Raw genomic sequence first — 25,571 nt, forward strand, 5'->3', positions numbered from 1 at the left:
GCATCAGACTCAGATCAGGAGAGCAGAGATTCTAGGTGGTCAGTGTCTCATTCTAGGTGGTCAGTGATGTGAGAAGACCTTATTGGTTAATAATAATAATCCTTGCACTGCAGTTATTGGATGAAGATTTGAAGTTTAGAAAAACTGAATTATAGACATTTGGGAAATTTGTACATAGTTAAGTCAATGGATGTTGGTTTCATTTAAGTCTGTTCTGTTTCCAGCTTCTGTAATGTACAAACAGGAAGAATTAAACAAGGATGGTGTAAGAATCAATAACCAAAAACAGCAAACATACACACCAGGACAACAAAATTATTTGAGGCACAAGAAATCAAGACTTCGACTTAACAACAACGAATTACGATAAGATCTCACAATGACACAGTGATACAACAAGGTATAAATACACAACAAATCAAAACATAGAACAGGTGAACACAATCAAGTAACCAAGGTGAAGACACAAGATTATAAACCAAACCAAACCAAACATGAAGACAAGGCATGCATCACAGGGGAACACAAGTTATTTACATGAAACAGTGGTTCAAGGAAGAAATAAAAATCTTTAAAAAATCTCAATGCAAAAAGTCAGTAGCGAATAGCAAAGCTGAAATCAATGTCTTGAGCATTCTGTATCTATAATATCTTTGTTTTGTGTAAATGGAAGAGATTTAAACTAAGAAGATATGGAATTAAGAAGATACAGAAATAAACACAGAACAGGAGAATACAATCAGGAAACAAAAAAAAATTCTGACAAGGGGAGGAGCCCCAAACTGGCAACTGAAAAACAGTCATTAGTTATACACTTAGTAAATATTGTATTTGATGTTTTTATGGCATGCATGGACACTTAAGGATTTTACATTTAATGCTATATTACATTCTTAAAGTTAGAAATGCAACTTAATCCTCATTGGGAATTATTATTTTTATGCTTTTCATCAGGAAAGATGATGTTATAGATTGGCGCTTGCTAAATAAGGACGGTTCTTAAAGAGGTTTGCTGGTTAGCTCATGTAACATCGACTTCAGTTTCAGAGCAGCTAGGGGTATCTGTGTTTCCAGATGATGTGTTGTGCAGACCCCTGGTAATGATTTGGGAGAAGTATGACCCTGCTGCAGTCAGATCAATTTCCTATCTCAGACCCCTGGAGCACTCTCTCAGCATGAGGCGAGATCAGCAGAGAGAGGGAGGGTGGGTGAGGGTCGAGGGCACTGGAGGTGCTAGGGGAACCAAGCCATAAGGGGCAGGACGTAGAAGTGAGTAGACCCTCTGGTCCAGTCACAGCTCCCTCTCAAATGCTAACACTGGCTCTCAGATTACATAAATGAGTAATGACACCCAGGCCTTGCAGCAAGACAGGCCAATGATCACCTCAGCTCTGGTAGACAGCGGCGCGAAAGGGGGTGAGAGGAGATTTGTGAAAGGAGGTGCGGATGAGAGAGGGATGAATGATGGCTTAAGGTAAAGGAGAAAGCTCTCCATCATTGTGCATGTTATGAAAAACAATAAATAGGTCAGATCCGAACCATGCTGAGACATGCTGAGATGTGGCAAGAGAGAATTAGGACACCAAAGTGTATCATGCATTGCATATTTCAGCAAGTCATATGTTTTGGTACATAGGTGATGTCAGTGAAGGTGCAACCCAATCACAAAACATAAATTTCAAGGCTAAAATTGGAATATCACACTTTGTTTTAATGCTGGCAAGATTCTGTGTGCTGTAGATGTGGCATAGAGTGCTGCATGGGTACCACAGGGAAGCATGCTGATGTTTAATGCATGACCCCATACGTGAGCTAGAGAGAGCTTTCTCTCTCTCTATCTCTCTCTCTCTGTTTTTCTCTGTCTCTCATACTCTCTCTCCCACTTTCCTACTACCTCTCTCTCTCTCTCTCTCTCTCTCTCTCTCACTCTCACTCTCTCTTTCTCTCTCTTCCTCGCTCTCTGCCTGGCCTTGGCGCTGAAGCGAGCAGCCCACTCACTAAGCAGAATTAATGTCTGCTTCGAGAGCTGCATACTAAAGCGCAGACAATCAGGCACACAGCCTATATAGGACGAGACAGCATGGTGCTTCTTCTATTGCACTCTTTCAGCAGCCGCCGAGCCCCTCCCCGAGCAGACCACAATCAGAGCGTCTGACAGTCGGCTTCACGTTCTCACAGTCCGATTGTTTCACTTCTGGAAGAAAGGCAAAGTGGCATTCCATGCTAGTGGTGGTGTTGTGTCTAGTTAGGTGGCTGCTGTGTTTTCAGCAAGGCTGTGCTTAGCTATTCTCATCCCGACAACAAAGAGTGTGACAGAATGCACACGCGTGAGAGAGAGCATCAGAGGAGCGAGCAACAATGGAGCTAAAAGAGGGTGAAATCCTAGTGAGAGAATTCAGCAAGTGGTGGAATGCATCATTTATCTGTCTCTTAGCGCACTCACACACACACACACACACACACACACACACACACACACACACACACACACACACACACACACAAAAACAAGCATTCAATGTTGTCTGGTGGAATTGTAAGAAAACTGATTGCTGACTATTGGTGAAAATATGTGGCATGCTTGTGTGCATCCATTTGTGTGTGTACTGTATGTGCACATGTGTGTGTGTGTGTGTGCTGTATGTGCACATGTGTGTGTGTGTTTTTCAGTTTACAGCAGAGCTGTAGCAGACTGAGGAAACTGTATTACTCTGATTATAAGCATGGTGTCACGTTTCTGAAAGGGCATTCATTTTTCTCTCCACACTCCACTGCAGCATCATTAACACCTCATCTTCATCTCCCCGCTCTCTCCCAGCACTTGGCTACTTTTAATTAGCATCTGTGAATACGGGAGACTGACACACGCTTGAACGCACTCTTCCAAAAGAGCTACAATTCTTTTTTTCTATAAAATGCACACTTTCACCTCAGTTAAAATTGTGTGGCATCCTTGCAATTTGCCTGCTTAAAACTCAAAGAGATGGCAATGAATTTGAGGCACACTGAACTAATATCAGTGGAATCGGTTTGATGGGCTGTACATGCTATCAAGGGTAATCCTGTGGTTTTTTTTAGCTTACTCTCTATCCACTGCATATGTGACACTAACACGGATGATCATTTTGAGCACATTCCCCTGAACTACTGTATATTTAGTTATATAGACTAAAACTATATACACATTCTGAACACATTTAGTGATATTGTACTATATATAAGATTGTACTGTGTATTTGAAGTCTGTTGCAATATAAATACTAAATATTCATTGTTTTTTCATTAATCAGTGGTGAATTAGTTGTAAAGGTTCTAAGGTACAGCATATAGGGGTCAGGAATAGGAGGCAAAGGCAGATTTTTATTTTATTAAGTGTGAAATAATAAAAAACAACTATGGCTGCAAGACAATAAGACACTTATACACAGAAAGTATAAAATGATGGCAATCAGGGTATAATAGGGCTGATGGGAAATGTAGTTCAGCACCTTTTGGGAGCTACCATGACAATGGCATTATAATAGATATTGATACTTGCGTTATAGCATGATTATAAGATATCAAGCAATTATTTATAGTACTTTATTATTATTAAACCTGAGAAAACTTCTAAAAATGCTTGACAATGAAAGATAAACACAGTTATAATGATTTATGAAATGGGCTTCATAGAAAGTGTGACTGAAAATCGTATGTGTGTATCGTTAATCTACATTGAATGTGAAATACATAACGTTTTCTCCCTCTCAATCACTGCTTATTGCACTTTGAAACAGAGCTGGCAAAAGGAGCAATTAGCTGAATCTATCATATTCTACAGGAAGGGAGAACAAATTTAGCTAATGATCCGTGCAAGCTTCTGTGATTTTAGCCTGTACTTTATATGGTTTATGATGAGGGACTGTGTATGGGTATGCTTGTGTGTGTGTGTGTGTGTGTGTGTGTGATAGGAGAAAGAGAGGAATGGAAGCTGATATGGCACGCTTCACAGAGTAAATGTGATTTCCATGCAGATTTGAATGCATAATTGCATGTATATTTTTGGTATGTTTCAGAAAATGAAACTGGAGGAGGAGTGGTGAACTCTTGATGGGGGGTGGTTCTTATCTGAAGTTTACCACCGTGGGCTAAGGATCAACTGAAGGTCTGGACCAAAGAGTAATCAAACCTGCATTCAGATCAGGTAACATATTCATCATGAGCACAGATTTTCTGCTCCACCATCATTAGGTTTTAGTTGTGTGTTAATACACAGACATAACAGTATAATGAGACAGACGTCAAGGGAAAGTCCCTAACTACATCTAAATCCTCTTGTAGTCCTCCACAGGGAATTAAAATGGACCTCATTATAATAATTAGTTCTAAAAATGAGAGGTTAAATACCAGTGGCCCCTCCTCCATCATTTGCATATTTATACTCCTACCTACGCTGATGATTTTTTTTTTTTTGCTCGTGCATAAATGCTTTTAAAGGAGTTCATATTGTTATAATTATTTTGTAAATTAAGTCAGTTCTTCAGAATATTCTATTTTCCAGGATATATAATACTGTATATACAGTGCAACAGTCTATATAATATATATAGTGAAGTTAATCATTGAACCAATAAACCAAGTTAGGACCAACACTATAGACTATAATTACTACTAGTACTACTACCACCACTATGACTAGTTAGTGTCCAGCTCTATGCCCTACTACTTTTACTAGTACTACCATTACTACTACTAGTTAGTGTCCAGCACTATACGTTACTACTACTACTACTACTACTACTACTACCACTACTACTACTACTACTACTAGTTTGTGTCCAATGCCATAAACTACTACTACTACTACTACTTCTACTTGCTAGTGTCCAATGTTATACACTACTTTTACTACTACTTCTAACTCTACTACTACTAGTTAGTGTCCAATGCTATACACTACTATATCAACTACCACTTGCACTAATTTCACTACTACTACTAGTTTGTGTGTAACACCACACAGCAATACTTCTAGTATGACTTCCACTACTACTATTATTAGTATGTGTCCAACACTACACACTACTAGTTCTACTATTACTACCACTACTACTAGTTTGTGCCCAACACTATACAGTTCTACTTCTATTACTACTTCCACTACTATTACAAGTTTGTGTCCAACCACTACTGCTAGTACTACTAGTTAGTGATCAGCACTATAATTCTGCACTAATTTTCTTTTTCTGCTGGCTACAACACCATTCTACAGTCATTTCTACAATTGGTGTATATCAATGACAGTGTGCTCTGACTCAGAGACTCTTTTGATGCTATGTTTAGATTGAAATCATTTTTTCTCATGACATATAATGCCTAGACATCATTCCATTATTTCTCTATAACAGTAATCATAGTGGACATTTGACCTAATGCGGTCTTGTAGAACCAATAAAGGATAAAGACTCTTCTGTACAAACTTCTGTACTTAACCAGACAGGCCTGATTCACATACACAAATAGTGCCAACAACAGATTGACAAAAGGTTTGGATTTAAGTCAGCAGTGCATTAAGGTAAAGATTCCCGTTGTCATTTGTAACAAGATGAACTGCACATCATTCTCATTTTACTTTCCTGCTTTTGAAATATTCATGGATCTCAAACTTGAGGCTGAATGTTTATGTGCTATATAAAAAAACACACATTTTGCTAATATTTTAGATTATTGCATGTCACATTAACAAGCTGGATAGTTTTATTGCTAGAATTTACAAAAAGCACATTTCCCCCCTCTAATGATCTGTTTTAACCTGTACACAATTAAACTGCAAGTACTAATGACCTTCATGAAAAGAGAATTTTCTACAATTGTCTGAGATTTGATTTGAAAGAATTTAAAATAAAAGGCTTAACTATTAGTAATTTCAATTTTCTTTCCTGGTTCTTTACTCCCTGTTGTACTCAGTCATGTGTGTTGATTAAATATCTACCTACTGGAAAGATGTAGCTATATGTGGCATTAACATGGTGATCGCATCTTACCAGATGGAGGTGGATGTAGCAGACAAGCGCCATCGCACACGCTCGAAAGGTATTTTCAGCATCTCCTTCTCTAACCCTACAGCATCTTTAAAGCTCTGTGAAAAATACATTTTGCCCCATTTTATGTCGGAGATGTACCCATCTCTAATCACTCTTATTTTCCTTTCTCTTCCTGTTCTGTTCCCTAGTGCCCTTGGAACCAGCAATACAAGAGCTGTTCAGGTCAGTAATATTGAAGGTCACAACATATACGCCAACCTGCAGTCCTACATTTAGTAAAAATAAAGCCTTTTATCCTTTTTCATAGAGTAATAAAGCACAGGCATACTGAGATGGCTGCTTCTTTAAGGCTACCCCTTTTAACCTAGCCTGGATTTATCTTTCTTTTATTAGCTAAGAGAATCTAGAAAAAAGCATATTCTGAGAAGATACAATTATCAGTTCGTGTGAGTAACCACCATGAGTGCTCGCTAAAATGCTCTTGTTTGCTGCAGGAAAGGCATCACTGTTGTAGTTGGAGCACTGAGTGCTGTATCTTGGTGTGTTGCGAAAGCATTTTAATAATTCTGTTTGTGAAAGCATGATTAATGAAGTCTTTGACAAAGGTTAACTTGGTAATAGGAGTGAATTGCACTTTTACTAGACTTGGCACCCACTGAGTTTGAGAGATGAAACAGCACCAGCAGAACAAACGGGTGTATAGCAAATAAGTTTGACCTGCTGTAAATGCAAGGGAGGTGTGATGAAAAAGAATAGATCAGCTGCAGGAAATGTCTCATTGTTATTATGACAAAATGCCTCGGAACAATTTATAGTGCACTACAGTTGGAAGTGTGCTGGCATACACATACATACGCTATACATTAATTACAGTGCATACTTTATTTTTTTTAGGTATTTGGTTGCACTGGATCTTGGTGAACATATTGTCCTGTGATGGCTGATGGCATTTTGACTATAAAATGTTGCACTCAGTGGGCTGCATGGTGGCATAGTGAGTAGCGTCGATGTCTCCAGCATGCAGGGTGGTCATGCTATCCAGTGATTATCCGTGAGCTTACTGTCTCTATGGCTTCACATGTTATCCTAATGTCTGGCAGGGTTTTCTACAGTGAGTCAACTGGCTATGCTAAATTGCCGCTAGCTGTGAATGAGTGTTTAATGAATGAATAATCTGCAATGGATTGGTGTCTCATCCAGGACATATATTTACATTGCACCCAGAGGATAAACTCCTGAACTACCATGATCAGCACGAAGTGGTTACTAAAGACGAATGAATTCTCACCTATCACATGACTGTGGTAGGTGGGTCAAGTATATATATATATATATATATATATATATATATATATATATATATATATATATATATATATATTTATTTATATATATATATATATATATACATACATACATCTGTATGTGTGGAACACGGAATACATATTAGAGCTTATTTCTTGTTCAGGAAACCCAAATGACACCGCAGACCAACAAGTGAACCTATACACTTGAATTTGCATAGACTCTAATTCAGCCTGAATAAATTACATGCAAGTGTCTAATTTGGGAGCAAGACCTTAATTAACCCTGAATATGTATTCCTTAAAATACAATGGTATTTTATGTGCCCATAAACATATTATTATTGTCTACTGACAGACATTTTTCGTGCATATTGTTAGACATTTTTGGCGTCATGCTATTTTCAATCAGGACGTTTTAGGATTATTATGTCAGTTATTGTAATTCCACTTTTGATAGATACGATTCAGTATTTTGTAGCCGAAAACATAACAGCCTACTCTCTAAAACAAATCAGTGGCTTGAATTGAAGCATCGAGCAAGATTATTCCCTTGATCAGTACAGTATCAGCAAAGCCGGTGGACTGCTATGAGACTCCAGCACTGCTGCTTATTCCTTCACCAGTCTCTTGCATCCGCAAATAAATGATACTGTATTTTCCATCAATTTGTGATTTTCTGGTATTTACTCTGATACGTTCTTGACAAACTTTCTGTAATGGGAGCTGAGATCAAACATATATTTATAGTATGTACACAAATTCACTGGTTTGGATGTTGAACAGGGAAATAAAGAGAAAAACATCAGTACTGCGTCTCAACGTATTTAAGACTCGGCACAAACGAAAATCTCGTCAAACCTTTGCTCTTCTCTTCGGTTGATTCTGCAGCCCAAAGATAGCAATTAATCAGCTGGTCGATATGAAGGCACAGGAGGAGGAGGCATCTATAATGCCAATAATATGTGATCAGTACTGATGGTAGTGCTCTCTTGAGATGAGATAGCTGGTAGAATAAACACAGTTTGACTTTGCACTGGTATCTGGACTGAGCAGATACGGAGCAGCAATCATATAAGATTTGTAGCTTAGGGAAATAAAGTGAATAGTTTACCTTGTGCGCATAAACACACATTTGGAAATAACGCAGAATGTATGTATGTATGTGCCTGCATACATTTCAAGGTACACACATTCCTCCCAGCATGTACCCAACATGTATTTCTTTCTATTTTAGCTGCCCAGCACCGCATTGTGATGGGATTGGGCACGTTAGTGGAAAATATGCAAGACATCAGAGGTAAAGGGGGCTAACTTTTCTCATTACATTGCTGGTCGATAAACAGTCTCCACATGCAGCACTCTGTGGGTCCAGAGTTTATAGTCCTCGATCCTGTTGGTCATTTTAAACTCTATTGTTCAAAATGCACCCACCATATCTACCATATTTCCTATAAGCCATTGGTCTGAAATGAGGCTCTCTTCTTACAACTGTGCCCTAATCACATCTCAAGGAGAAATTACCAGCAGTTCCTTTCTGGCATTTTTAAAGGCTCAGAACCTCATTGAATGAGAAAATATACATTTCTCCACATAAACCCTGTGCTTGGCTTTATGATGCAAAATATTTTCCCTGGGAAGTTTCAAGGCTGTTCACCGCATAAATATTCCTGCACATTTCAGTACAATTTGCATATTAATGGTTAGATGTGATTTTTTGGGGGGGTGGTAGAGGTGGTGAGGGTGAGGGTGAATAAGGGGGTGTGATGGTGTATGGGGCAGATTCTGCAGAACAGCCTTGTTTGCTCTGCATTAGCTTAGTGTTTGGGTGAATGTGGTAATTTGACAGTTGATATTCAACATTTAAAGCTCAGATATGACCTACAGGCAGATGGTACCATTTCCGCAGACAAAATAATGACGTGATTAATGTACAATGAGCAAGTGGCAAAAACTAGAAATGAGACTTCAATTAGAATGTAGAAAATAATCCAGATGAAAAACACTGTGAATGCTGTGACCTTCTTCTGACTGACAAGCATCATTGCACACAGATTAAAGCTATATGATGGAGCAAATGTCACTTCTTAAATCTCTCTTATGCTGTTTAAAAAAAAAAAAAAAAAACACTTGTTAGTATTCAGCATATACACTGATGTTTAAAAGATTGTGAAATCAATGTTTTCAGTAAAATATAATTCATTTTGTTGAAAGCCCATAATACTGAACTGGCAGTTTAGTTGTTACTAAATCAGTAAACTGCGGTGGCCGAGATACGGTGGCCGAGAAGTGAAAAACACATTAAGAAATCCGAAAGCACATTAACAAATTCGAAAACAAATTAACAAATCCGAAAACACATTAACAAATTCGAAAACAAATGAACAAATCCGAAAACACATTAACAAATCCGAAAACACATTAACAAATCCGAAAACACATTAACAAATTCGAAAACAAATTAACAAACCCGAAAACACATTAACAAATCCGAAAACACATTAACAAATCCGAAAACACATTAACAAATTCAAAAGCAAATTAACAAATCCGAAAACACATTAACAAATCCGAAAACACATTAACAAATCTGAAAACACATTAACAAATCTGAAAACACATTAATAAATCTGAAAACACAACAAGTCAGACAACCCGGAAGAGTTTGGTATAGTTTGTGAATGGAAACTTACCGATCATCGGACGAGACACCTTTCATTCACCTGTATATCTTGAATGACAGGTGTCTTGTCCAATGATCGGTAAGTTTCCATTCACAAACTATACCTACCTCTTCCGGGTTGTCTGAATCGGTGCACGAAACACATTAACAAATCAGAAAACTCATTAACAAATCCGACAACACAACGACAATTCAGACAACCCGGAAGAGGTTGGTATAGTTTGTGATTGGAACACGTACATAGGGGGCACGGTGGCTTAGTGGTTAGCACGTTCGCCTCACACCTCCAGGGTCGGGGTTCGATTCCCGCCTCCTCCTTGTGTGTGTGGAGTTTGCATGTTCTCCCCGTGCCTCGGGGGTTTCCTCCGGGTACTCCGGTTTCCTCCCCCGGTCCAAAGACATGCATGGTAGGTTGATTGGCATCTCTGGAAAATTGTCCGTAGTGTGTGATTGTGTGAGTGAATGAGAGTGTGTGTGTGCCCTGCGATGGGTTGGCACTCCGTCCAGGGTGTATCCTGCCTTGATGCCCGATGACGCCTGAGATAGGCACAGGCTCCCCGTGACCCGAGGTAGTTCGGATAAGCGGTAGAAGATGAATGAATGAATGAATGGAACACGTACCGATCATTGGACAAGACACCTGTCACTCAAGGTATACATAAAGTTCAACAGTCTGCCGCAGGGAAAAGTTGGAATGGATGGATGGAATGGATTATTGTGGAGTAATTCTGTTATTTTCTTATATTTAAACGGAGAACTTTACACATTACACATAAGACTTTAAGACAAGACATTACATTTTACACATTCCATACCTGTATATCTTGAGTGACAGGTGTCTTGTCCAATGATCGGTAAGTTTCCATTCAAAAACTATACTTACCGTTTCCGGGTTGTCTGACTTGTCATTGTGTTTTCGGATTTGTTAATTTGTTTTTGGATTTGTTAATTTGTTTTCGGATTTGTTAATTTGTTTTCGGATTTGTTAATGTGTTTTCGGATTTGTTAATTTGTTTTGCACTTCTCGGCCACCGTATATAACAAATTGCTAATGATTACAGTTTGCACTGATTAAAAACAACACAATAACCATTTATAATTCCATGTTATTACATTTTTCATGTAAGTACATTTTGTGGAACTTCCACAAGACACATTTGAGACATTGAAGTTAATAAGAAAAGACATGCAGATGGTCAGGTTACAGGGACAAGAACACTTACTGTATGAAGCTTTCACGCTGGCAGTTTAGTCAGAAACAGACCACTCAAAATGGGTAAGCTGTCATGCAGACTTGGAAGCGTGGCATGGTACCGAACTTGAGACTACTTGTAGGATGTGGAATGAGTTTGGTTGAAAAGTGAAAAGTGAAAAGTGACTCAACTCATACACGGGTCTGCACTTTTTCAGGAAGTAAAGTGACCTGCGCATGTGTTTTATCATGTGTTGATGACATCATTAGTTTCTATAGTTCCTGCCTGTACTATGAGGCAGTCGAATGTTGTGGGACACAGAAGAGGTGAGATACCTTCGTAGCATCAAAATAATATGTATATATATCAAGACAAGTCAAGAAGCTTTTATTGTCATTTCAACCATATATAGATGTTGCAGTACACAGTGAAATGAGACAACATTTCTCCAGGACCATGGTGCTACATAGAACAAAGACAGAGCTAAGAACTTCACTAAGTAGTCCTAGCCACATAAAGTGCATCTGTACAATCTGGTGCAAACAGTGCAAGACAAGACAAAAAGACAATACAGAGAAAACAATACACAAAAACAGCGCAGACCACTGCACATATTGTATGTTCAATCTATATTATGTGTGCAGAAATACTGGAATGAACACATTAGTATTATAGCAGCAATTACATGAGGTATAGTAAAGTAATATGCAAAACAGCAATTGACTGAAATGTGAGACAGCATGTGCAAAACAGTGTGCAAAACAGCATGTAAATTGTTTGATGGATGTATATTGGAAGAGTGTGTATTTGGTGTAGGTCTGTGCAGTCCATAAAGTTGATGTGCGTGTGTTTTGTTCTCAGTTCAGTTCAGTTATTAAGGCATCCGACAGCTTGTGGAAATATATGAAATCTCAGTGGTTAAGGTGTTGGACTACTGATCAGAACAGCATGGGTTCGAACCCCAGGTCCACTGAGCTGCCACTGCTTAGTTTTATCAACATTTAGAGACAGGTTGTTGGCTCTTCACCAGGCAGTTAGCTGTTGCACCTCCTCTCTGTATGCTGACTCGCCGTTCTTGCTGATGAGACCCACCACGGTCGTGTCATCGGTGATGATATGGTTCAATCTGTGCATTGCTGCACAGTCGTGAGTCAGCAAGGTGAACAGCAGTGGACTGAGCACGCAGCCTTGAGGTGCTCCAGTGCTCAGTGTGGTGGTGCTGGAGATGCTGTTCCCGATCCGGACTACTGAGGTCTCCCATTCAGGAAGTCCAGGATCCAGGTGCAGAGGGAGGTGTTCAGTCCAAGCAGGCTCAGTTTCACAATCAGGTGCTGAGGGATGATTGTGTTGAATGCTGAACTAAAGTCTATGAACAGCATTTGTACGTACAGTAAGTGTCTTTATTGTCCAAATGGGTGAGGGCTAAATGAATCGCCATGTCAATGGCATCGTCCGTGGAGTGGTTTGGATGATACGCCAACCGTAGAGGGTCCAGTATGGGTAGTCTTGATGTACCTCATGATGAGCTTATCAAATATACTGTATAGTATATTACGTTTGTCATGAGGTAAGATGAACACGTGCATTTTGGTTCAATAGGAATCAACAAGTTTGAAACCAGGCCAACACTGTGGTGGGTTACATCACATCAGGAAAAATCACACTCAGATTTGTTCTGCAGCAAACATGTCCAGTGTGAAAACCACCTTACTCACCAATACACAACACGTACACTGGAGACTCCTTCCATATATCTTAAATAAACATCTCCTTAGAGTACAGTGCATCAAAGATTATACATTTTCTCTAATAAATAACAGGAGAAATTCACAAGAGGTTCTTTTCTTAGAGCCCCGCCGACTGAGAAACTACAAGCTGTTGAATTGTACAAGCTTATGAATGATTTTGTTAGTACTGGTTGCTTAAGGACAATTAATGTCCATACTTTTCTTCCTTTGTTAACTTAACTCAGACCCTATAGAAAGCTGGTCAGATGTTGAATTTAGTTTGCAGGGATCTCACGTAGCCTTCTGTCCTTGCTAGGCAGCGAATCAAATCTTACTGTGTTGTATTATCACCTGTCCTTGTCTCAACCGTGCCATCATTGAATTGATCTGAATCTGCCGATCGCAAATCCCACAGCCTAGCCGTTATTTTGATTGTCACTGTACAGCTGATGGACGGCCAGGCTTGTGGGCGTATCGATTTCCATCTCGGGATAGGAGTTGGGGAGAGAAGTGAGAGAGAGTGAGAAATAGAGAGAGAGAGAGAGAGAGAGAGAGAGAGAGAGGCAGGACAGGGACGAGAGAGAAGATAACATGTGCTTCACTCAGAACCTCTCCAATACTCAGGTTCCACCACCCACCGTTTGCCAGATAATTAAAGATAAATAAAGCAAACACTCAATCCATCACCCCTCCCCACCTCCTCTCTCTCATTCATGGTTGAGCTAATTTCTTCTGTGGTCCTCATTTGCATGCTTATCAAAGTGTTTTGACTATCCGACAGAAGCCGCTGTAGGAAGGTGGCATCATTAATATGTTAATTAGTCCTTTTGACACTTTTCACTTGGCTATGTGTGTGATATGCTCCTCATCCATGACTTCATTCACATGCTTGCTGAATGTATGTCATTAGCTTCTTTATTTTGGTCCATACAAATAGTCAAGGGATATTTACAATGACTGCAGTGAGCAGGGAGCCAAGTGGCATCTTTATTCATATCAAGAGGTTTGTAGTGGGCTTATTCCCTCAGAGCACTTCAGATACATTTTACAGCATTTTTATTTTTTGCTTCTCCCTGAAGAGACTCTGCTCTGTCTTTTCTTGGCCGAAGTTTTTGGATTACCCTGATTTTCATTTTTAACCATTAATGCCACAATAACAGACAAACAGAAACCACTTGAGCTTACAAATATCGAAACTTTTTAAGCCTAAGTATGTAATAACTACAGAATCAAGGATGTACTTGCGTGAGCATACTTTTTATCCATTTATAGTTACTATTAACATCATAAAACATCCACGAAACAGGTTCCTATTATTCTCATCCAGCATCAGCACCCAGTAGCGCCGCCCCTTTTCTTCTATGTAAGCAAAGCCGCAGGCGTTGAGTGTATGGAGTGTCACACATTCCATCACAAGTACATCATGTACGTACTTGAAGTGCACTTCTTGTTGGAATTTTCAGTGTGAACACACTACACACACTATTTATACTACAAAATGGCATAAGTACAGTTATAGCTATAGAAATGATAACATATTAGAGCAAGAGCATTAATATAAATCTGTGATTTTCCTTGCAGGCAAAAATACTGTCAACAACTTCAGACCAATCAGATTCGCGAACTTAACAATACTGTGGTATTTAGTGTTTTAAATCACTTTGAACTTTAATCAGTATCTTTGTTTATATTCACCATGTTTGCAGTACGTATCCCAGTAAGATTTTATTCCTTTGTTAACAAAGTAAACAACAGTGAACTATTTTTGATGGCGTCCTTGTTAAGAAGTATTCCCTTATTCTTAATACTCCCTCAAACAAACCTTATGAAACAGCCTCTCTAGTTCTGAAACGTCAACATAGCAGGCTCTTTTTTCTCAGCTGCAGTCCACCCACTCAGAGTTGTGCTTAATAATTACTTTCAGCCAGGGCCCAATTTACTCTAGGCTACATGACTGACAAATATTCTCTCCTGTACCTGATGGTCAACACGCCCCTCTGAGCTGGCACTGGAATTACAGCAGCCTCTGGAGACAAATTACCACTCCGATAGGCCTTTGGCTCCATATGAGAAGAACAAGGAGATGATGAATGACAAACATATCTAAAATGAGAGGAGAGAAGGAGGTGGAGGAGGAGGAGGAGGAGGAGGAGGAGGAGAGGAACAGGTAGGCCCCGGCAGCATGCTGATGATCAGAAGGATTAGTTACGCCTTGCGCTATGCACTCTCTCACCTTTACACCCTGATACAATCGCACTACATTACACAAACCATGATAACATGTTACTATAACCAAGAGGGATTATGGTAGATATGATTTCAGGTTTAAATGGATTAGTACATGCATGCAGGAGTTGGGGAAATAGAAATGACTCATGACTTAATGTATGCGTTTTATATTCTTTGATGTTAGGGTTTAAGCAAATACGAAATATTATTTAAAATGAAGATATGAAGATGCGCTATAAATAGATACGAGGATTTTTTTGTAAAGTCATGCAAATGGAAAGCTTTTTACATTCAGAAGGTCACAGGACATTAACGTGAACATGAACAATGCATTTGCAGTGTTTATTCGCTTATCATTAGTAACTGTCTGGTTCTTGCTGCTGTAGTTTAATTTATACTAACAGTTTGTGCATGTATGTACGTGTGTACGTATGTACGTATGTATGTATGTATGTATGTATGTGTGTGTGTGTGTGTGTGTGTGTATGTATGTATGTGTGTGTGTATGTATGTATGTATGCACTGTATGTATTGGTGTGTGTATGTATGTATGTGTGTGTGTATGTATGTGTGTGTGTATGTATGTATGTATGTATGTGTGTGTATGTATGTATGTATGTATGTATGTATGTACGTATGTATGTATGTGTGTGTGTGTGTATGTATGTATGTATGTATGTATGTGTGTATGTATGTATGTATGTGTGTATGTATGTATGTATGTGTGTGTGTATGTATGTATGTATGTATGTGTGTGTATGTATGTATGTATGTATGTATGTATGTATGTATGTGTGTATGTATGTATGTATGTATGTATGTATGTGTGTATGTATGTATGTATGTATGTATGTATGTATGTATGTATGTATGTATGTGTGTATGTATGTGTGTATGTATGTATGTATGTATGTATGTATGTATGTATGTATGTATGTGTGTGTGTGTATGTATGTATGTATGTATGTATGTATGTGTGTATGTATGTATGTATGTATGTATGTATGTATGTATGTGTGTGTGTGTATGTATGTATGTATGTATGTATGTATGTATGTATGTATGTATGGATGGATGGATGGATGGATGGATGGATGGAAGGATAGATGGATGGATGGATGGATACCTCATCCCAACATCAGCATCATGTCAATGAATTACTTTAGACATTTTTGGAATGAAAATGCACACCTTGGACTTTGTTTTAGACCGGCCAACACAGCACATATGCATCGATACAGCACACAAGACTCCCACTCATTATTCAGAGACAAACAATTCCGACACAAATAGAATTAACAACATCACCCACAGTGCTGACAGGGAGCACACACATAGACATAGGGTGCAGACACATACACTCCCACACCCACACCCACACCCAACAACTCCACACACACACACAGACACACACATACACACAGAGCAACAGCAGCTCAGTGTGACAGCGATGTTTTGGGTGACATTTAGTTTTCTGGGCTGCACAAGCTGCTCCATAAATGAGTCATGAGCGAATCTGTGAAGGCTGAATAATGCATGTGTTGGGAGGTAGAAAACAAAGCATCACTGTTATTATTTGTTAATGAGAAAGCAAAGATAATGAGAGAGCCACCATTCTCTACCTGCCTCCCTCCTTTTATTTTAGGTGTAGACAAAAACAGAGCAGGATAGAGACCTCATTTCAGGAAATATACAACATTCTATACTTCACTTTAATGGTAAAGCCTTTGAGGAACAGCAGGTTCTGTATGAGATATATATTCAAATTTATTTCAAAAATAGTTTGAGTTTGAGTATGAAAAGCATTATTTTTTTATGCAGTTGCTTGGACATCAAAAAAATGTAATTAGTACATAAGCTTGCATTTCAACCAAAATCTATTTGTTATTCATTTATTTTTTATTTATCAAAGTATCACAAAAAATTGTATTGCATGTGTAATGTGAAAATGAGCTGTCTATGAGCATGAGTATGACCCCCTGTGCTTTCTTTAAGCTGTGATCGGCTTTGCACTTGTTCCATAGCGTTTTGTGATACCAGTCATTTTCCCTTTGATTCAGCCCTCCCACACACTAGCCATCACATTCTTCCTCATCCTAAAGAGTGCTAATTAAAACTGACGAGACATAGCAGAGCCTCCACTTAATGCGTCAAACACGAGGCGAGCCTCGACATTTATTAAACGCCATTCATTTCAGACCCCTTTTATTTTTAGGTGCCTCTTTTTTATCCACATATTTATTTAGATTTGTTTGTTTTCTTGCTTTTCTCTCGGTTCTAAGCGCAGCTCTACCGGTGCCAGGCTCTTGATTGCCGTGGTTGCAGCTGGGTTTGAATAATTGCCTGTCTTGGCAGGAGCGTGTCGGGGTGCTAAAGTCGAGTGCTTTCCTCCTGATGTATACCTCATTTGGATTCCGCTGACAGCCTCAGGGCTGTATTATTCATACCTTGACAGATAGCACTCACTAAAAGCATTGGCACGCAGCCAACCTGGCGGGCGGGCAGGCAGGTGGGCGGGTGGGCAGGCGCCAGGGGTACGATAGCGGAAGACTGCACCTCTCTGGCCGCAGGGGACACGAAGGGGGTGGAAGGCTCCACAATAAACCAGGAGCAGCAATATAGGCCATGTTATCCTGGCACGTAGACACACGGCCTCGCAATGCCATCTGAAGCCCATCTCCGGACCCAGTGAAGCGATGCCATGTGCACCGCCCGATAAGGTCACATTGATCATGCCACTGGCTCGCCAAGTGCCACCAAAAAATGTAAAAAAAAAAAAAAGAGCCCCCTCCCTTTCTGTCACATGCCATCAACTCCCCTCTGAGACAGCCTGCCACTGCAAACCACATTTCCATATTTAATTGGAGGCTTAATTTGATTGAATGACTGCATGGTGCAAGCAAAATTGCATAGGGAGGATCTATTAACAATAGACACTGGCAGTACGGTGAGGGTCTAATCAAGTCCTATTGTTGGGCTTTTGGAACAGAGGAGAAAAATCGCATGATGGTAAGATATTTAAATTTAAATATTCTAATAATTATGATTTTGGCTGAAATCTTTTCAGGTTCTCAGTAATAAAAAATAGAAATGAAATGCCGAATGAGTGAGTTGATTAGTGATGAAAAGAATACAAACTAGTTATACAATTCTACAACTGATGAATGATGGGGGAATTATCCTATTGTTTTAATAGTTCATTTAATAAATTCATTACTTTTGGTAGTTTGAACAGGATATTTTCGACACACGTGGAGTTAACGTCGAGTTATTTATTGTGTTTAGTAGTATTGTTTAATTTGTAATCTTTACTGTGCTTTTTTTTGTGATCCCACAGATGGGAAATTAAATAGAGACACAGATGAAGTGTACAAAGTGCTAAGCGTGCCAGACTATTGTGGGGCATGAGAAGCTGCGGTGGACTGTGAGGATACGCACCATGACCTCTAACCCCATGGACTCTCCATGTATTCCAATTACAATACATTATAGTCCAGATCAGACGACACCTCTTCAGCGGAATTTAGTAAATTAAAAAATATGAACTACGTAGGCAATAAAAACATTCCTTTTAACACGTTCATATAGGAAGATTACCGTTTTCTGTATTCTTTCTATTTAATATAGTGGGACATCAGCAAAACAGGTTAACTCTTCTTCAAATGTTCTGCCTTATTCTCTTTCTTAAGATAAGAAGAAAAAATGGAGCTTGTCATGTTACTGATGAAACAGGGATGGAAAACTGTGTCTGACTGGCACAGGCAGCTCCTTTATTAAATACTACATGCTAAATAAACCTCACCATATCACCACCCAAACATCTGTGAAGCCTTATTATGTATTGTGTCTGCCATAAATGTTCCTTGGTACTGTAAGTTGTTACTATAGAAACAACATTGTATTACAACAAGCATGTTGATATAAACCTGTGATTTTTCCTTCCAGCCAGAACTACTGTTAGTGCTAGTGGTATAATAATAATTACCAGTTGAATTTAATATGACATTTAACCTGTAGGGAAGAACGGTGGTTTGGTGGTTTGTTTGGAGGACTTTTGCATCACACTACCCCCTCACAGGGTTGGGCATATGATTCCTGGCTTGGCTGTGTGTGTGGAGATTGCATGTTCTCCACCTGCCCCGAGGTTTCTGCCAGATACTCTGGTTTCATCCCCCAGTCTAAAGACTTGCATTGTATGCTGATTGCCGTCTCTAAACTGTAGTGTGTGGGTGTGTGTGTGTGTGTGTGTGTGTGTGTGTGTGATTGTGCCCTGCTATATACTGTGCCCCGTGTCTTCTGGGATAGGCAGCAGGGTCCCCTGGACCCAGTAGGATAATTAGTGTGGAGATGGTTGTATGGAAAATATGACTTCATTTGCAAACGGAAAAGTCACTCTCCTTTACAACGAACATATATCCTGGTGTTTTCCTTTTTAATTTTTCCAGTTTGGACCGCATGAATTAGTTAAGGAGGACATTTTTTTTGTTTGTTCTGCAAGATTCATATCTGATATCTTGGGATACTAATAGTGGTAGTGCACTTCCTCAGATTCATATCTTTATTGATATCTGTTTAGAAAACATTGTCTGTTTGACTGTATGTTTGACTAGTGCCTTATTGTGTTTGTATGTTGTATATATAGTCCTGGAGGAGTGTAGGAATGACTGTATTGCATTGTTTAATACCGTGCTTGATTAATTGATGCAATTACAATGGTGGAAAGCTGCCACGACCGGGTGTAGTATTAAATGTGCTGGTGGATTTGGAGACCTCTGCATTATATACTGCACCCTGAGGACCTGTACAGGCCACTGCTCCTGTAATTAACTAACACTCCCATGATGGAGCCTCAGTGCATGCTAAGCACATAGAACATGCTTCCTTTAGGTTATCTGAAAGTAAATACTTTTGTTCAGGTTTGATTATATGAATTATATCATAAACCTAGCCTAACCTAAAGCATGTCTTTGTGGATATTTTCTGAATTCTTTTTCCCGTATCACGTTTTAAGCAATTATTGCGTAGGTGATTTAAGTCGTGAAGCTGGTGTGTGTTTGCTTGTCAGACGATCTCTTTTAAAGCACCTGCTGCTGTAACATTCCTTCAGGCTACTGCTGTGAGCAAGCATCCCCCCCTCATTGGTATTCACACTCACACTGGATGTGGCTGAATAGAGACTGCCTGGGAGGCTTGAGATGTGGAAGTAATGGTGTGTGTGTGTGTGTGTGTGTGTGTGTGTGTGTGTGTGTGCGCGTGTGCGTGCATGTGTGTCAATCAGGTATGTACTGTAGTAAACAGGAAATAATGTGTAATGTCTGATGTATCTCAATTTTTCTTTCTCTTTTTAATTCTAAATGTATTTACTGAATACAGTATATATACATAATCAGAAGGCATAGGGATGCTCCGGCACTTTCTGTCTTTCCATCTATGTGTCCATGAAGGTAAAATTGGATTGAACACCCAAGCAGAATTGAATGATGGCTTCTCTAGCATAATCGAGACTCTCTTGTTTGACTTTTCTATTGAAAAAGTCTGTTAGGTTTAATATCCTCACAGTACACTCCTCCACACCTCTTTTTCTCTTCCCTCCCACTGGCTCCCTGCCTGCCTTCTTGCCAAGATGGCAAATCCCACTTGGATTTGAGCAGGAGATCACCATGGCGACGGCGCTCCTGCTGCACGTGCCTATAGATCGTGTTAGATAGGGCCACAGCAAGAGAAGCTCACTCATACGATGAGAAGTTAGAAATCGTTCAGCCCAATCCCTCGCCCTGATTTACAGCCAGTGAAAAATCGTAGAGAATAGCGTGCCATGCTAATGACCAGGTAAAGCCTGAATCCCTGCAGTGAATAAGCTTTAGCATTAGTGCTCACGCAACACTTCAATAAGTTCACCATGTAGCATAAAATAATCTAGGAGGTCTGGATCTCGGGTTTGCATCTACACTCTTTAAAGGGCCTCCCTGTTGTCATTTAAGTGACCTATTTAAGTTCACTGGTATCTTTTTTACTGTGTAAAATGATTCTTGCTATTAAATCTACACAAAACTGCAGGTATAAGTAGTTTTTGAGAATACAGCAGGCAACAAAATCATCTTGTACATGCCGACATAGAGACAAGGTTGTAAAGAAATTGTAGTAAAAAGTCTTCTTTTTTGGTATCATCTCTCTGCACAGCCACAGCACCTTTAGTGTCAAGTGCGTATAGAATTTTAATTGCAGTGCAGGCTGAATGGTGTGTGTGTGTTTCTCCAAGGTCATGTGGTAACAAAATAGGGAATGTATTAGTGCCAAGAAACCCTCAATGAATGAGTCAGCAGCATTAGGGCCCAGACACACACAAACACACATTCACACACAGGTATTTGAAACATAGAGCTAGAAAGGATACAGGAATTATATTACAACTTAAACCTGAGAATATGGTATTTACATTTCATAATGTATCGACTGACTCAAACAGCTTGTATAACATGGAAAAAGCTAAAGACTAAATTCTAAAAAAAAAAAATTAGCGATCAATATCATCTGTAGTTATTGCTGGTGTAAGTGGTCAGTGTAGTCATCATGTTAGCCACGACAATCTGCTTTCACCTCTGTCTGACACATCTCATGATTCCCATCCTACTCAGGCCCATCCACCCAGACAGCAATGGACGTGATTGGACAGATCGAGGAATGTCTCTCATTCTCTTTCACTCCATCTCTTCCCCTGTCTGCCTGGCCGTTCACACAGAAGCCGCAGGGGAGCAGCCCTGATTTATTTGGAGGTTAGGGAGACAGAATGACTGGCATTTTAATGTGCTTTTGAGATGTTTGGTCACAAGTACTATTGATCATGGTGTGGTGGAGCCCTCCCCGGGGAGGCAGGGGAGCTGGGTATGGCTGTCAGTCCAGGAATGAGTTCCTGAGCCAGGCTCCAATTAATGATATGACGCCCTGGGTGGAAGGGTCAGCCTATTAAGTAATCTTCCAGTCCGGGGATATTGAGCCTGCCAGTGGACAGTGGAATGATGGACACTGGGTAATTTGGATCTGAGCTGCACTGTGTTTTGGTTCACTTGGGAAAGCTTGGATTAGGAGTGTGTGTTTGTGTGAAGAGTGGCCATTGCTCTAAGCGCTCATCTAATGTTAAACTCGGTTGTGCTTGATTAGCCACTTCTACACGTTAAAAATGGACATTTTAACTGAAATAAAGCAGAATGGCACTGAACCAATCCATTAGGGATGAAACACAATGCTGCTTTCTGTTTCTGGTTTTGGATGTGTACCAAACGTGGGCGTGGCAGAACTGCCAGTATTGTCAGCATGGTGTGTGGTTTCTGTGGTTCAATTAATCTATTTGGTTCTATTTTGCAAGATTTAAACAAACCTGTCTCCTAATTTAATCAATCATGACCCTGACCAGGCATTTACAAAAGATGACTGAATAAATGCTTTAAATATATTGTGTTCGTGTTAATAATCCTACATGCAAGCGAGCGGTCAGGCTACATGAAACGAAAAAACCTCATTTTCACACTTTTTTTTGTCGTCCCGTGTTCCCTCAGTCCTGTTGAACACATTTAGTCTCAACTAGATTCTGGGGAAAAAAGGTATATTGAATATATAGTCTGTTTATTCTTAACAATATGTTCATATTCAGTTACATCCTCACACTCCATGTAGTGCCAGTCAGCCTAAATACTCCTAATGGGACTGGCATCCATACAAACATCCCACTGGCTTGACCTTGACAGAGTGCCGAGTTTCACCGGTGCTAGTTTCACTTTCAAGCCATCCAAATCCAAATAACACACCTTCACTGCCTGACAATGCATCTCCAACCGGTGAAGAGGTATAAACACGTTGGGGCTACTCTCACATGAATCAGGAGCTTTTCATAGTTGAATGGTTCCTAAGTGCACTGCATTTTTCGTCATATTCCCTGAAGTTGCAATCCTGTTCAGCAGGGGTGTTGTGCAGTTCTGAGAAATGGGTCATTACTGACTCCCTGTGGTTCAGAGAGTGAAATAGATTCATCTCCGACCGTCAGGACTCTGACTCAATACATAGATTATCAGATTAGAGCATTCTGCCAGGTGGATCTATAGAATGTATTTTAGCTTCAGGTGCAAGATTCAATTAATCACCCTATAATCTCCTGACTACTTTGTGGGTGTTTACAGCTTAGACTTCAGCTATATATCATGGGTGGAGGCTCTGAGGAGATGTTTACATTTATATAAGCGATTTCATCTTTGCCTGAGAAATATACAGCATTTCTAGTGTTTGTATCTAATCTATCTTCCTATAAACAGTATATATTCATTCATTTCTCAATAGAGCCTATATTCTGTATGTGTAACGATTATGCTGTAAATATCATTTAGACTTAAATGAAATAAAATAAAGTCAACAATTACGGTAAATTCTTTTGAATTTGATGAAATGTTATTGAAATAACAAAGATTTACCTTTTTCCCAGAGATTCCCAGAGATAACAGACACAGACATTCACAGACAAGCAGCATCTTGCTTTTCAAAAAATATGTGCCACAGCCAAGATTACAAGTTACAGTTACACATATTGGTCTTTTTCAGCAAGGATGACATTTTTGTCAATAATTCCCCAATGACACAACCATGGTGTACTGTTTCTCCAGTCTACACATGTCTCACATTGCAAATTTGTAACAACGTGTAAAGCCCCAATCCATATGAAAAGATACAGGGGTGAGTATGAGGGATAGGGGCAGGATTAGGGCTCTTTAGGTGACCAAGTCACTTTTGTTTATCTGAAGTACTTTTTTCTCCTGATCTTATGCTGTCTAACACACATGTGATACGATCAATTATGAATGCATTATTTGGATGGAACAAATTTCTAAATGGATACAAATACAGACACAAATCGGAGGGCTGCTTATTCATTTTTTGAGACTTGAGTGAGGCATCACCTCATTGATCCCATAGGAGGCAACAAAACCATCACGTGAGCAGGAAGTTCATAAGATTGTCTATAGAGCTCAAAGGCTTGACTCTGCCCACTAACAAACAAATTATTCTACAAATTTTAGCAACCCATACATTTAGAACCTGCATGTTAGACGTTTCACGTGGGTGTGAGCGAGTGGTCAGACACAAAGCTCACGGGACAAACAAAGGGGAAGTTCATTAACATCAGCATGATGCATTTATAGCACTCATTCATTCATCTTTACTAGCTGTCTGGTTATGGTCAGGATAGTTAGAAGACAGAAAATGTAGCTACTAGGTATATGTTTTCATGTCAAGAAACACAACCGAATAAATTCGTTAGGAAATACCGCAGGAAGGTTCGAACAAAAGTAATAACTATGCTCTACTGTTTGCACTACTTGATTTACTGCCAGTCAGTTCACAGTCAATGCTGCCCCTAGATTTCTAGCATTTTTAAGAGCATTTAATTTAAGCTTCAGTCAACATCAACTTTGGGGGAAAATTCAAACTCAGAGACAAATATAAATATTTGAATATATTCACTGCATCATCAACATAACTCACATATTTACATCTTCTGCGAACAGATGATGTAAACAGTGTCTCAGCTTTCTATATTGTCTCAGACTTTCAGCTTTATACAACATAATGAATAATTGGTAGTATTCCACTCCCTTTTTTTCTCCATCACTTTGGATTTGGCTAGTTCTAAAAATAGCCTGTGACAGGCTTGAATGACATGGTGTGTCGAGACCAAGGGAGAGACTAAATCGAAGCAGGCCAGCTGTTTAATTGGCTCTCTCTTATCTCTCCCCATGCAGTGTGTACGGCTGCCCTGTGGCCAAGAAGAGGAGAACACAGGACAGACTGCCCCTAGAGCCCATGGCCAAGAGGAAGGCCTTTCACACACACACAGAGCAGCAGCCCATGGACGACTGCTACCACACAGAGATAGTGGAGGAGAAAGACGAGGAAGAGGAAGAAGAGGAAGAAGCAGGCGAAGAGGATGTGGAGGAAGAGGAAGAGGAGGAAGACGACGGAGAAGCCGAAGTAGAGGAGGACGTGGAGGAAGAGTACACGGATAATGAGGAACAAGTGGAGCAGGATGAAGGCGAGGTAGAGAACGGAGAGGAGGAGGAAATGGAGCAGGAAGAAGAGGATGTGGTTGAAGATGAGGAACATGAGGAAGGAGAGGGGGAGGATGAGGAAGAGGAAGATGACGAGGAACAGGAAGAAGAGTTGGAGGAGGAAGAGCAGCAGCACAATCAGGATCAAGGTACAAACTACAAAATCTATCTATCTATCTATCTATCTATCTATCTATCTATCTATCTATCTATTAGTAATTTAAAATGGAATAAAGTTGAGACAATAACCAAAATAAATATTTGAATAATATAATAATGTATGCATGAGAAATTGTCAGTTTTACAAATAAATATGTAGTA

At 39.6% G+C, this 25,571-nt stretch overlaps 1 protein-coding gene across 3 annotated transcripts in view; it reads left to right on the forward strand.

The window, feature by feature from the left end:
- The window catches only part of myt1lb (myelin transcription factor 1-like, b), a 106,556-nt gene that overhangs the window by 25,294 nt on the left and 55,691 nt on the right, over window positions 1-25,571 (forward strand). For 2 of the 3 annotated variants that reach the window (XM_060880028.1, XM_060880030.1), the window contains exons 2-6: window positions 4,056-4,183; window positions 6,027-6,072; window positions 6,212-6,245; window positions 8,565-8,627; window positions 24,945-25,399. In XM_060880028.1, coding sequence (XP_060736011.1) covers window positions 6,027-6,072; window positions 6,212-6,245; window positions 8,565-8,627; window positions 24,945-25,399 — 598 coding nt within the window. In that variant the 5' untranslated portion in view covers window positions 4,056-4,183. The remainder of the gene's footprint in view (window positions 1-4,055; window positions 4,184-6,026; window positions 6,073-6,211; window positions 6,246-8,564; window positions 8,628-24,944; window positions 25,400-25,571) is intronic. The other variant, XM_060880029.1, reaches the window with a different exon arrangement.

The sequence above is a fragment of the Tachysurus vachellii genome, chromosome 10 (genome assembly GCF_030014155.1).
Source record: "Tachysurus vachellii isolate PV-2020 chromosome 10, HZAU_Pvac_v1, whole genome shotgun sequence".
NCBI classification, from domain to species: Eukaryota; Metazoa; Chordata; class Actinopteri; order Siluriformes; family Bagridae; genus Tachysurus; species Tachysurus vachellii.